Source organism: Euleptes europaea, chromosome 15, assembly GCF_029931775.1.
Source record: "Euleptes europaea isolate rEulEur1 chromosome 15, rEulEur1.hap1, whole genome shotgun sequence".
NCBI classification, from domain to species: Eukaryota; Metazoa; Chordata; class Lepidosauria; order Squamata; family Sphaerodactylidae; genus Euleptes; species Euleptes europaea.
In genome coordinates, this window is record NC_079326.1 from 31950472 (window position 1) to 31962491 (window position 12020).

At 42.7% G+C, this 12020-nt stretch overlaps 1 protein-coding gene across 9 annotated transcripts in view; it reads right to left on the bottom strand.

The window, feature by feature from the left end:
* Positions 1-8386: 8386 nt before the first annotated feature.
* The window catches only part of BAZ2B (bromodomain adjacent to zinc finger domain 2B), a 179218-nt gene continuing 175584 nt past the window's right edge, over positions 8387-12020 (bottom strand). For all 9 annotated transcript variants that reach the window (XM_056861597.1, XM_056861594.1, XM_056861596.1 and 6 more), the window contains 3 exons: positions 11373-11638; positions 10100-10243; positions 8387-9864 (listed from right to left, as the gene is read on the bottom strand). In XM_056861597.1, the coding sequence (XP_056717575.1) occupies positions 9711-9864; positions 10100-10243; positions 11373-11638 (564 nt within the window). In that variant the 3' untranslated portion in view covers positions 8387-9710. The remainder of the gene's footprint in view (positions 9865-10099; positions 10244-11372; positions 11639-12020) is intronic.

Here is a 12020-nt window from a genome sequence, read left to right on the forward strand (position 1 = left end):
GGCAGGGTATGAGCTTTCGTGAGCCACAGGCTCACTTCTTCAGATACAGCTTAGAATGTGAATCCATCTGTCTTTAAGTAGAGTGAATTCAGACAAGCATTAGTATGTAAATGTGAATAGCAGGCTTGATGGGATTAGGTGTGATATGCAGAAGAGTCTGTGATGTCCAGGGGAGAGATGGGTGTGGAGAAACCAGCACTGGTAAGGAGCCAGGAATGCAAGGTCTTTAATTCAACCCAGGTAAATGCATTGTCTTTAGTTTGAATATCAACTGTAATTCAGGGTAACCAGGGCGACGGCCCCGCCCACCCGGTTGTGTGTGTGTGGGGGGAGTTCACTGACGCGGTGACGTCAGCGCTTGTCGTTCTCTGCCCTGGCCGGATTAAGGGGCGGCGGCTGGTGCGATTGGAGAGTTTTGCGTCGCCCTCCGGCTGCTCTCGTGAGATGATTTTGTGGTTTAGGCTGGGCAGTGAGTTGGGAATGAGGGAGGCGGAGGATGCAGTCGCATATTAGCAACCTCTAAATGGTGGCCGCCTCTCCGGTTGTATCTAATTGGAGTCAGTGGCCATTTACGCCTGGGAGGTTTTGGCTTGGATTTGCCACTCTCTGGACTCACGTTTTCCCCCATCTCAATGCTCAAAACTGCATGGGGGCTTATTGTTGAGTTCTGAGAACATGTATGGGGGAAAATATGCATCTAAAGAGTGGCGAATCCAAGGCAAAACCTCCCATGCATAAATGGCCAGAGTTGCAATCCTTCCCCGCATTTAAGTGGCGCCGAGCGTTTTCAGAGACATGCTAACCTGTCCAGTACTCGGAAGTAAATGCCATGGTGTTTAACTCTTCTTGCTATAACATTTTAAGCGCTTCCTTTCAATTTTTGTGGATTAAAAAGAAGGAAGAGAGAGAGAGGTATCCTGTCAAGGAACCAGTCCTTAAATTTCAACACTGTTTTTAGTTATGTCAACCTCATGTGAATTCAGTGATAATCTGCACCATCACGGATTGAAACCAGTCCGTCATTTCCGGATGACTAACTAATCCTGACATGATACTCATGAGGAAAGAGACACTCACATGTTCCACACTCATATGCTTGAGTGAAATCAAACATTGCTATTTGCAAACCAGTAACCTGTCATTTGTAAAATTCACAAGTAGATTTAATCATATCTGAATGTGCTGCTGCAGCAGCGTAGAACAAATTAATTATTTTAAATGCTTTCCAATTGGAGTCATTACCAGAGGTGAGGCTTGAATTTTGTGGGGTGGAAATAATGTAGCAAGTAACACTCATTCTTAATGTAAAATGGCATTTGTTGCATTCACAAGTAGCAACTAGTTGATCAGACCAGTTAATTGGACTTTCACCCTACAAACTCAAAGCACAGTCAAAATGAGGCACCAGTGTCCTTATCCTCATAGTGAATCCCCCCCTTCTCTGATTTGCACAGATGTTTTGAAGATTGTGTATGTGCAGATACCCAAAAGTGGAATGCTACTTGCTGGAGCAAGCCCCTACCTGGGACTCCTGGGTCTCTGCTTCTCTTTGCACTAATTTGTGTGGGGGAGGAGTGGGGGGAGGAAGAATTAGGAGCAGCCAGGGTCTGAGGCCTGCACTAGCCAGCCCCTTTAATCAGTAATATGCACTCCAACATACAGTGAAACCTAGCATTGACATCTATTTTTCTAGAAACGTCCCACTGTTGTAAACCTTACTTATTCAGCATCCTGAGATTTACTGTTGCAACCATTTTTAGTATTGAGTCCATGTTTTCTTAATACTATTTTGATTCGTTTTTGTGATTTTGTTAACTGTAAAACACCTGGAAGAGCTTTTTTATGTACAAGTATGATATAAATAGGTTAAAGTGATATAAACTCAAGGGACTTGTTCCATGAAGGGCAAAGCTGCAAATGTAAAAACCATCTTTGGAATACCTTTAAAATAGACTCGCAAGGGTGCAACCTAAAGCCACTATCTAAAGAGTCTGGGAAAGCAACTGAGTCCAGCTCAGAGATATGCCAGTGTAGTGCCCTATCAGTTAATGATGTCAGTGTTGTTGAAAGGACTAGAAATGGACAGTGTTGACAAGGGTGGAATTGGGACTTAGTAGATATTATTGTTGTTACTGTTATTATTTAACTTCATGTACAAATCACCTTTCTCACTGAGACTGAAAGCAGATTAAAAAGCAGCAAAGTCTCTCTATAAATAATATTCCATTCGATCATTTAAACAGGGGACCGCAACTGCTCTCTCTCTCCCTGTGTGCCAAAAATCGAGTGCCTATTTTATTTTAGCCTTAGAACTGTTTGGTTTTTAAATCAGTATTGAATTGTGTTTCTGTATATTTTTTTACTATGTTTTATGACATTTTAATGGTTGTGAGCCACTCTGAGCCCGGCCTTGGCTGGGATAGAAGGTGGGATAGAAGTCCAATAAATAAATAAATAAACAGTGCATTAGGACTAGGATTACAGAATTGAAAAAACATTGCCATTTTAGCCCAACTGCTGCCTCTAGCGCTAGCATAAGTACAATGAACTAAGTGAAAAACTGTCAGATAGGGCTTCTAACAGCTCCGTTCCCAAACAAGATGGTTTCCTCGCGAACAAGATGGAGTTCTCCGTGCACTCCTCCCCCCCCCCCGTTTTGCACATGAACTCCGGCCAGGGATTTACAATTGTATTGGGACCCGCCCGTTGAAATCTCCGATCTGATATCGGGTCCCGCGCACAAAGCCAAGAGCCCGGCCATCTCCGCCACTGATTGCTCACAATTGTTTCTGTTTCAGTTTTACTTAAGTCGTTACCAGCAGGAAACGACTACATTGTCTCTTTGTTCTTGTAACCCTATTGTATCAGCCCTATATATGTATCCATACTCCCCCAGTCATGTATTCCAGCCTTGTTCGTCTCTTTACTGAAATCACTGACTTTCGGAACAAATCCTTTAATCGCTGCTCTGTCTGGATTTGAGTTCTATTGCCTGAAACGCCGTGCATTTGCTGAAGCCTGACAAAAACAGAGTCCCGTACACACACATGCCTGCTTCCAGCTATGCCTACACAACTATGGCACAGCTGTGGGTACTAACTAAGCCTACAGCTATGGTAGCTCTTCTAAAAACTACACAAACCTCAGAAGGTCACCAGTGTCTCAGATGACAGGGCATATCACATGGAGACACATCTTTTCCTTCATGTTGTGCCCCTTTAGAAAACTTACAGCTACTTTTTGGGGGGGGGGGTTGGTGACCCTAGGCTAGGGAAAAGAACACTTTGCGCACCCAAGGATGAGAAAAATGTGGCACATTTCTAACACTGCTCTGCCCTTCGGGGCACTTGGTGACAGTTCAGCAAGGTTTGTTGCTTAAGCATACTGCCCCTGGCCGCTACCCCTGCAGCCAACAGCATCCCCTGATTACCTTTTCCAGTCCACCTACTCCACTGCCTCTCACAATCCCCACCCAGGAGCTGGAGGAACACCAACCCTGGTCCTCTGCTACTCCAATCGAGAATGCAAGTACAATGCATCCTACACCGTTAAAGATGGTGGAATCTCCAGCCTCAGACATCTTTCCCCTGTGACACCTACTGTGAAAATAAATCTTTTCCCCTTTCAAGAGTTTCTAGTAGTATTCGGGGAGGAACTGTGGCTCAGTTTGTAGAGCATCTGCTTGGCATGCAGAAGGTCCCAGGTTCAATCACTGGCGTCTCCAGTTAAAGGGACTAGGCAAGTAGGTGATGTGAAAGACCTCAGCCTGAGACCCTGGAGAGCCGCTGCCAGTCTGAGTAGACGATACTGACTTTGATGGACCAAGGGTCTGATTCAGTATAAGGCAGCTTCATGTGTCATAGAGGGAGTATGCACAGTGCAGAAAGCCCAACCCACTGGAGATATGCTGACAGAACATCACCATGGTATTGGTCATGCTGATGCAACCCCACATGGAACCAGGAGAAATTGGAAGCACAACCACGTGTCTGGGTGACTACCAGCTGCTCCAACCATTGCTATTAATTTCCAGATACTCAGGACTAACTACACCACAGTGGCATCAGCCGTGTGCAGGTATCTAGGGCTTATTTCTGAATCCCCTCTAGGTAATTGACAGGAAAACTTTTTAACTCAGGGAAGTTAAAGGAACACAAGGATTCTGGGTTACAGCCAGACAATTCACACAGTTTTCTGCAGCTCTTTTGGCTAGTTGCATGGCTGTGGGAGGAAGGGCTACCAGACCAAAGAGCTGATGGTTTCCAGTTTGGTGCACACTGCATACTTAAAAGAAAGGGCCCCCAGGCAGGTGGGCATTTAGATCCCCCTGCCAGCAAAGTATGTTGATTTACATGGTTTAACCTTTGCTGAAACGCATCTACTTAATTTGCATTCTGCTGTGTTTGAAAAATAAGCCTTCAGTATTGCTCACACTCAATAAAAGGAGTTTATCGGGATGTCTTTGACTTTACTGGTTCCTGCAACATAAGAGAAAGTTAATTGCACAAAAGGCACCAGAAGCTTGTTGGCTTGTGGACTGGACTTACCCAATGTAGCTCTCTAGTAACATACTGTTCAGTCCTTAACCAGTTCTATTCATTGCTTTGTGTATCACTCAAACAAGAGTATGCAAACAGAGGCATGTATAAGATAACAGCCTATTTTAAAGTAGTCTTTTCAGATAATGAAGAGTTCAAATAAAATAACTGCAGTTTTACAAAGCTTATTCCAGACAATAAAAGTCCCATCTCATATTTCTTTAAAAATGGACATCTGAGCAAATTCCTTTTTGTAGGATGGTCACATTGTCTATTGAAAAATTACTGGTGCTCATCCTTTAGTGGCGGGGGGACCACACTTGTCTGCTGCTACTTACATTCTCACTCTGGTCTTTAAAAGCTTAGTTCATGCATCCTTTTCTATTTATTTCCTTCAAAAGTGCACATCTCAGAATGGCAGCAATGCATCTCAAGGACCTGAGTAGGTCAGGGTCAAACCAGTGGCCAAACCTCTGGAAGTACACTGAAGTGGTTGATTCCTACTATGTGTTAACAAAACCGTAAAGGTAAAGGTCCCCTGTGCAAGCACCGGGCCATTCCTGACCCATGGGGTGACGTCACATCCCGACGTTTACTAGGCAGACTTTGTTTACGGGGTGGTTTGCCAGTGTCTTCCCCAGTCATCTTCCCTTTACCCCCAGCAAGCTGGGTACTCATTTTACCGACTTTGGAAGGATGGAAGGCTGAGTCAACCTTGAGCTGGCTACGTGAAACCAACTTCCGCTGGGATCGAACTCAGGTTGTGAGCAGAGCTTGGACCGCAGCTTACCACTCTGCACCATACAGTACTGAAATTGTACACATTATGTTCATTTTTAATAGTTTTACTATGTGAAATAGTTCTACTGCCACTGCATTTCTCAGATCAAAACTATTGTTTACTGACCACTAGCAACAAATTCTTGAAAAAAAATCTGGTCCATGGGTTTCATATCTCTCTGCTGTGAATGCAAATAGTAAACAGTGGAAGAGAACCAAAAGCTGCAATATTATGTTTGCTTTGCATCGACAACCTTCCATTTTAAGAGAAGTTCATCACAACTATTAGTAATAAGCTTGACCATAAATATGGCTAAGTCAAGCTGAACAAACCTTCTTGTAAGTGCTAGAGACACAAGACTGATTTCTAACTTGGATCAAATGTAATGCAATATTTCTGAATAATTTATAGAAACGAATTAGCCGCACTTCAGTCACATGTTTTAGGGAAGGTGAAAACAGGGTTGCACTTATCTGTCACTGTTGTTCATCGAGTGTCTTCTGTACAGGCACACATGGACTGCACAGGGGCAGGCCGGCTGCGGAGATCAGACTTAAAAGATTCTAGAAGCTTCAGAGCACTAGGAGCACTTCCCCCTCCCTTGTCCCGAGCCGAGAGTGAGGGAAATATGGTGATGTATCGCCCACTGCTACAGCTGGGATGCCTTGGCTCAGAGGGACAGTGAACCAGTGCCTCCCTGCTTGTTGATATAAAACATAGCAACCATGTCCATAACCACAAGGATACACTTTCCTGCAAGGGCAGCAGAAAAAGAGGTAAGAGCATGCCTTATCGCCCTGATCTCCAAAAGATTAATGTGCAAATGAGACTCCGGCTCAAACCAGTGACCCCAAGCCTCAAGGAAGTCATAGGAGGCACCCCAACCCAATAGAGAGGCATCTGAATAAATGGTACAATCGTGGGTGAGGGAACCCAAAGGAAGACAGGCCAGTAAGTTGTCTTGCACTGTCCACCATTGAAAGGCATGTAAAACTGACCTTTTTAACCTTCAATTTTAACCACTTGTTGAGCAAGTTACAGGGATGGCCGCTCCCCCGCCCCATGTCATGTGGCTGTTTTGGCAGGAAGAGCCATTGGCCATGGTGGCGCATGGGCAGGAGGAGGGGGAGCATCCCTTCTAGAAGCTTTCCAACAAGAAAATTCTCCGCAACTGGCCTGCACACACGTAGTTCCCATGTGAGTCCACACAGATACCTTTGTTTGGCTCTTTTGTTCAGTATCCTGGCCATTATACCACCCTACTGCAACACGGTTGTACAAGGTTAGTGGCCATTAAGGAAGCTTAAGAACTGCAGAGGAAGCCAGGGACTGGATACATAATGGAGAACATATTTAGATATGCGAAGGTGGCTTTTGCAATCAAAGCCCAATAATATGAAGCTACATTGTTCTGCGGGAGAGAAGGCAGGATGGTATATAGCCCGATCTCATCAGATCTCGGAATGTAGCTTCCAGTTGTTTTCACACGATTCTGGTTTTTCTAGTAGCTAGCCTGATCTCGTCAGATCTCAGAAGCTAAGCAGGGTCAGCCCTGGTCAGTATTTGGATGAGAGACCACCAAGGAATACCAGGGCTGCTATGAAGAGGAAGGCACTGGCAAACCACCTCTGTTAGTCTCTTGCCATGAAAGCCCCATAAGGGGTCACCATAAGTCGGCTGCAACTTGATGGCACTTTACACACACATATGCACACACGCACGCACACACTTTGTTCTGCCTTGGCATTTGGTCATCCGCTGGACAGCCCTGAATAGCATAACGCTTCCATTTGCCATTTTTACTGTTGGCCTTTCAGATAGGCATTAATATATTTTGGTATAATATAACTGAAATTATAGGATTAACACCCCAAATAGGGCTTTAATGAGCCTTCTTCAACATTTGGAATTGCCATATTTCCAGTTGGTACGTCAGATAAATGAATGAAAAATCCCTGATTCTTCCATACTCAACAGGAATTTGTAAAACCTTTTCACTGAGGCTAAGTGCCTCAGTGTTCTTCATTTAGGTGTTTAAGGTAGCAATCTATTCAGGTCTACTTAGAAGTAAGTCCCATGTTATTCAATGGTGCTTGTTCCCAGGGAAATGTATTTGGGATTGCAATCCATGAGTTGTTAGCATAAGTGGGAAAAGCCATTATTGTTAAGTTCCTGTTGTAAAATTCCTGAACACCTTCCATAAATATGAACTTCCACAGGTCACCTCTTGCTCCATTTGACACCCGGCCATGTCCACTGCCATAGTAGCTTAAGGAGAGCTTTTATTTTCAGGATCACTTAAGAATCATATGACTGATTATGAAAAATCTACAGTGAGCAGGGAAACCTTGGCTGGGTGGAAAAATGAGCAGCATTTCTAGCATTCTTGCTGGTTAGGGGTATTGGTGCCACCAGAAATGTTCACATTCTAACCGAAATGAAAGCTGTCTTGTTATAAATTAATAAGCCTGGGCTATTTGAGTGTGTTTTTAAATTCTGGAAAATATCATATCGTCTGTGCGCAGAAGGTTTCTCAGTTCCCCTCCATCAATGAAGTTCCCTCTGGCTCCTGGAAAGATCACTCCTGACTTCACAGGTTCCACACAAAAGAACGTTGGCAGGCTGGATCAAGGAGGGACAAGGCGATGTAATTGCCTTCTACTGTTGTCTGAGAAGCAAATTCCTTGTCTCTCCTCACTCTAGCCCCCAAAGCCTGCACAGTTATTCTTCCACAAGAGACCCACAGCCCTGTGACAGATCCCTCCTGGAATCCGAATGAATCACAGAAATTGAGAGGATTGGAGAACTACTCCTGTAAATGGCACAGTAGAATACTGTCCTCTAAGTCAGTGCTGTAAGTGTAGCAATACACCCATTGGTCCCACAATGGTTGTAGTCTTGAGCCCAAAAGCTATCTTGTGTCTTTGATTACAGCGTTTTCCAGATCCTTTCCCTTCCATCTCTTATAAAAGTTTTTTTTTTCATGTACAGTTAAAAAAAAACTGTGAGGTGCAGAGTTCTCTTACAGGGCATGTAGGGAATTAAAATAACGGAGGAAAAAAACTGGTTTGCAAAACAGTCTTTTATTGTATCCGTGCCACACATACTAGTGAAAAATAACACTCCTAAAAAAAAAGAATGCTACCTTTTCCACAACGTTTTTGTTTTAAATGAAACTTCAAGTACTCTTACATAGGTACAAAAAAAAATCTGATCTATCTGCCTCCAACAGGCCACCACAACACACAGTAGATAAAACACAGTGGTTACAAATGTCTTTTTTGTTATTTCTGTGGCAAGGCAAATGGAGGGAAATGTTGTTTTTTTATGAAAAAATACTGTGTGCGTAGGAAATTGTCACAATTTTTATTCCACATGGATACAAATGATTATGCTTAAATTTTGAGGCCCTGGTGGCTTGAAATCATATAACAAAATAGAAAAATGGAAAACTAATATCCCCTACACCCTGTTTTAAAGGCAGGCACTACAAAGATTAAGGAGACTCCACAGTGTTGGTAGAGGATAGTTACTGTACAAGCCATATAGCTATAATTACCTTAAAACTAAAATAAAATGCTACAATCCTTCTAAGGCATAAACAATAATGTCTGCAAACAATATGTACACATCATACATATTTAAAACAAGACTTAATATAAACAATAATGAACAGTATATACATATGTCTCATTTTTTTTCTTCACTGTCTTGAAATACAATTTAACTACACAAGTGATGCAGCAACATATATATAAATGTACTTGTAACTCTACAGTAAAGTTTAATTTTTCGTGCTTATTACAGCACATCAGTGTAAACAGTTTTACTTGGCTTTGTTTTATATTTTAAAACATTCCTTGTTGTATTTTCAAGATTTAAAGCAATTTCCCCCCTTAATTCTTCCTTTTCACAGAAAACGAAGAGTCTGGATGCTATTTAATCATAAATAATTCATAAAATTAAATACATTTACTAAAAAATAAACTACAAAGTAAAAAAAAATGAAAAATAGATATTTATTGAAAGGGAAAAGAGAATCTTCTTCCCCAAGTAGAGCTCTGGTGGTTGAATATTCAGTGCGTTTTGATATATTTTAAATTGCTATTGCACTATAACACCCCTTACTTTTAAATTCTTTGGGTGTACTTCCCTGTTCTACCTAAAATAGTTTGATAAAACACACAAACCAAGAACCATGGTTGCCATAGGAGTGAAGCCGTAAGAATTAGTACCACTGCTCTGTGATACTTCAAAGGAGTAAATAAAACAGTCATTAGTTATGCATGTGCCTTGTACTTTAATGGAAATACAGTTCACATTGCTGGTCTCATTCGTCCTCATTTTAAAAAAAAAGAAGAAGAAAGAAAATATGTTGGACAGTGATCACTTCAGCTCACTTTGAAAATCTCTGTCCATTTTTTTTCAAAATGTTTCCTCATATTGTGGCCAGCTTGGCCAATGTCAGAATCGTCTTCATTAAATGTTTCACAGTTGTCGAACACAAGCCTGACATCTACAGCAAAGGCTTCAAAGTTAGGGTACCTGAAAGAACAAGGAAGATGCCATTTGGGGGGATACAGAATAAAAAGGGGGGATCTAAAACTCTTTCCATAGATGAAACAATAATAGGATTCATTTAAAGCGGTACATTGAGTACTTCTCCACCATGGCTCAACGTAAATTCAGCAATCAGTAGGCATAACTTTTTAAAGAAAAGCTGATTTAATCTTTTTAATTTTAATTTTTCTTAATGTGGTTTAGGTAAATATTTACTTACTGTCCATTACTTAGTTTCTCTCGAATGGTGGAAAAATCCATTGGTTTTTTAATAACTTTCCTATAACCAGGAACAAGTTTCAAGTTTACAGGAAGTAGGAAAGGCCATGCATCCTCATGAGTTTCCAATTCAGAAAGGATTATGCTAAAAAGAAAAGAAAAAAAAATTACTTTAATTTCTGTGCCATTTTGGCCTTTACACAGCATCATCTAGCTACGGCTGATTCTACACAAGAGGGTCCCCCTGCACGAATAGCAGGAAGCTACCAGATTAAAGGGGAACATCCACATGAAGCTGTGCTCATTGTGAGCATGACTTATGACATTCCTGAGGATTTCCTCTTTTAATAAAGAGAAAAAAACCTCCTGCTTCCTCCCGGGTTAAAGGGGAAATCTGTAGAGCAGTGGTTCCCAAAGTGGGTAGTACCACCCCCTGGGGGGGGATTACCTAGGGGGGCACTAAGGCAAGGGGGCAGTAGGGGGCACTAGGGGTGGGCGCCTTCAACTGTGTTGGGGGCACTGAGGTAGGGGGCACTGAGGTTGAGTTTGTGGAACCAAGGGGGTGTAGCCTGAAAAGTTTGGGAACCATTGCTGCAGAATGTCTGCAGGGGTGTGTGTGTGTTTATGTGGACATTCCCTCCAACACTACTATGAGGGCAGAGCTAAGACTTGGTTTCAAAACAGTTGGGGGCACCATTCCCCCGCCCAACCATTTCAAAGGGCTTTTTTTTTCTTTTACCCTGCTAGGGCGCACTGATTGCAGTGCATTGCAGCTTGGTAGAATAAAGAAAAAGGGGGATTTCTGAATCATGGGGAGTTCTAGCGCAAGCACCCGTTGCACCTGCACTTATGTACAAGTGTGATGGAGCCAGAACAGGTTTGGAGATGGCAACAGTTGCCAGTAGCACAGGAACCAGTCTGTGGATACCGTTCCCACCTGTTCTGTTGCTGCATTCTGCTGTTGCCATTGCAGGGGTGCATTTTCATGTCCTTGTGGGGGAGCAGCCTATAATTACTTATATGTATGTATTTATTCCCCCCACACACACACAACAGGCACCTCGTGAGGTAGGTAGGGCTGAGAGAGTTCTGCAAGAACTGTGATTAGCCCAAAGTCATCCAGCAGGCTTCATGTGGAGGAATGGGGAAACCAATCTGGTTCTCCAGATTAGAGTCCGTTGCTCTTAACCACTACACCACACTGGCTCTCATGGGACTACCAGTTCTGTATAGTTTGAGGCTCACTGAGATTTCAAAATTCAGATGGGCAGTACCTGCATAAAGCCATGTCCTTGGATTCGTCGCGTTTAGCTTTCTTCACAGGGGAAACACTGTCCTGCTTTGATGGGCTAACAGAAACAGTTTCATCAATTTTTCTCTTTTTGGGGTCTGTCTTCCCTCTTTTTATTGAGTTGCTTGTAGTTGCACAGTTCTCTTCCTCCATCTCTACCATTAAGGGCAATTTCTTGCTTTTCTTATGGTCATTACTCTTCTTCCCTTTGATTGGATTTTTTTTAGCTTTTAAAGTTTGACCACTTGCCTGCAGCAGAAAGAAAAAAACCCAATAAATGTGGCACAAATGCAAGAGGCAAACTGATGCTGCGTCTCCATTGACAAAATGGTTCTATATTCTCTAATATGGAATCACCAGTGGTACTTTTAACCGAAGAATCTCAGAGCCAAGTCATAATGAGATTCAGGGTATAAACACACACAGAGAAACACTCGTCAGTTCAGTGTCTTTTAAACTGCTGTTTGCCATCGCAGCTTGCTAAGGAGCAGAAGGAGCAGGAACACGGGTTTAGGGCCCTTTGAACAAGATGCTAGGCTGGAGCTCTGCAAAGGCAAACGCTTTCTGCATAGCTTGCATTTCATAGGAATACGGAAAGTCCCTGGAAAGGGAGATAATTACTTAACTAGGA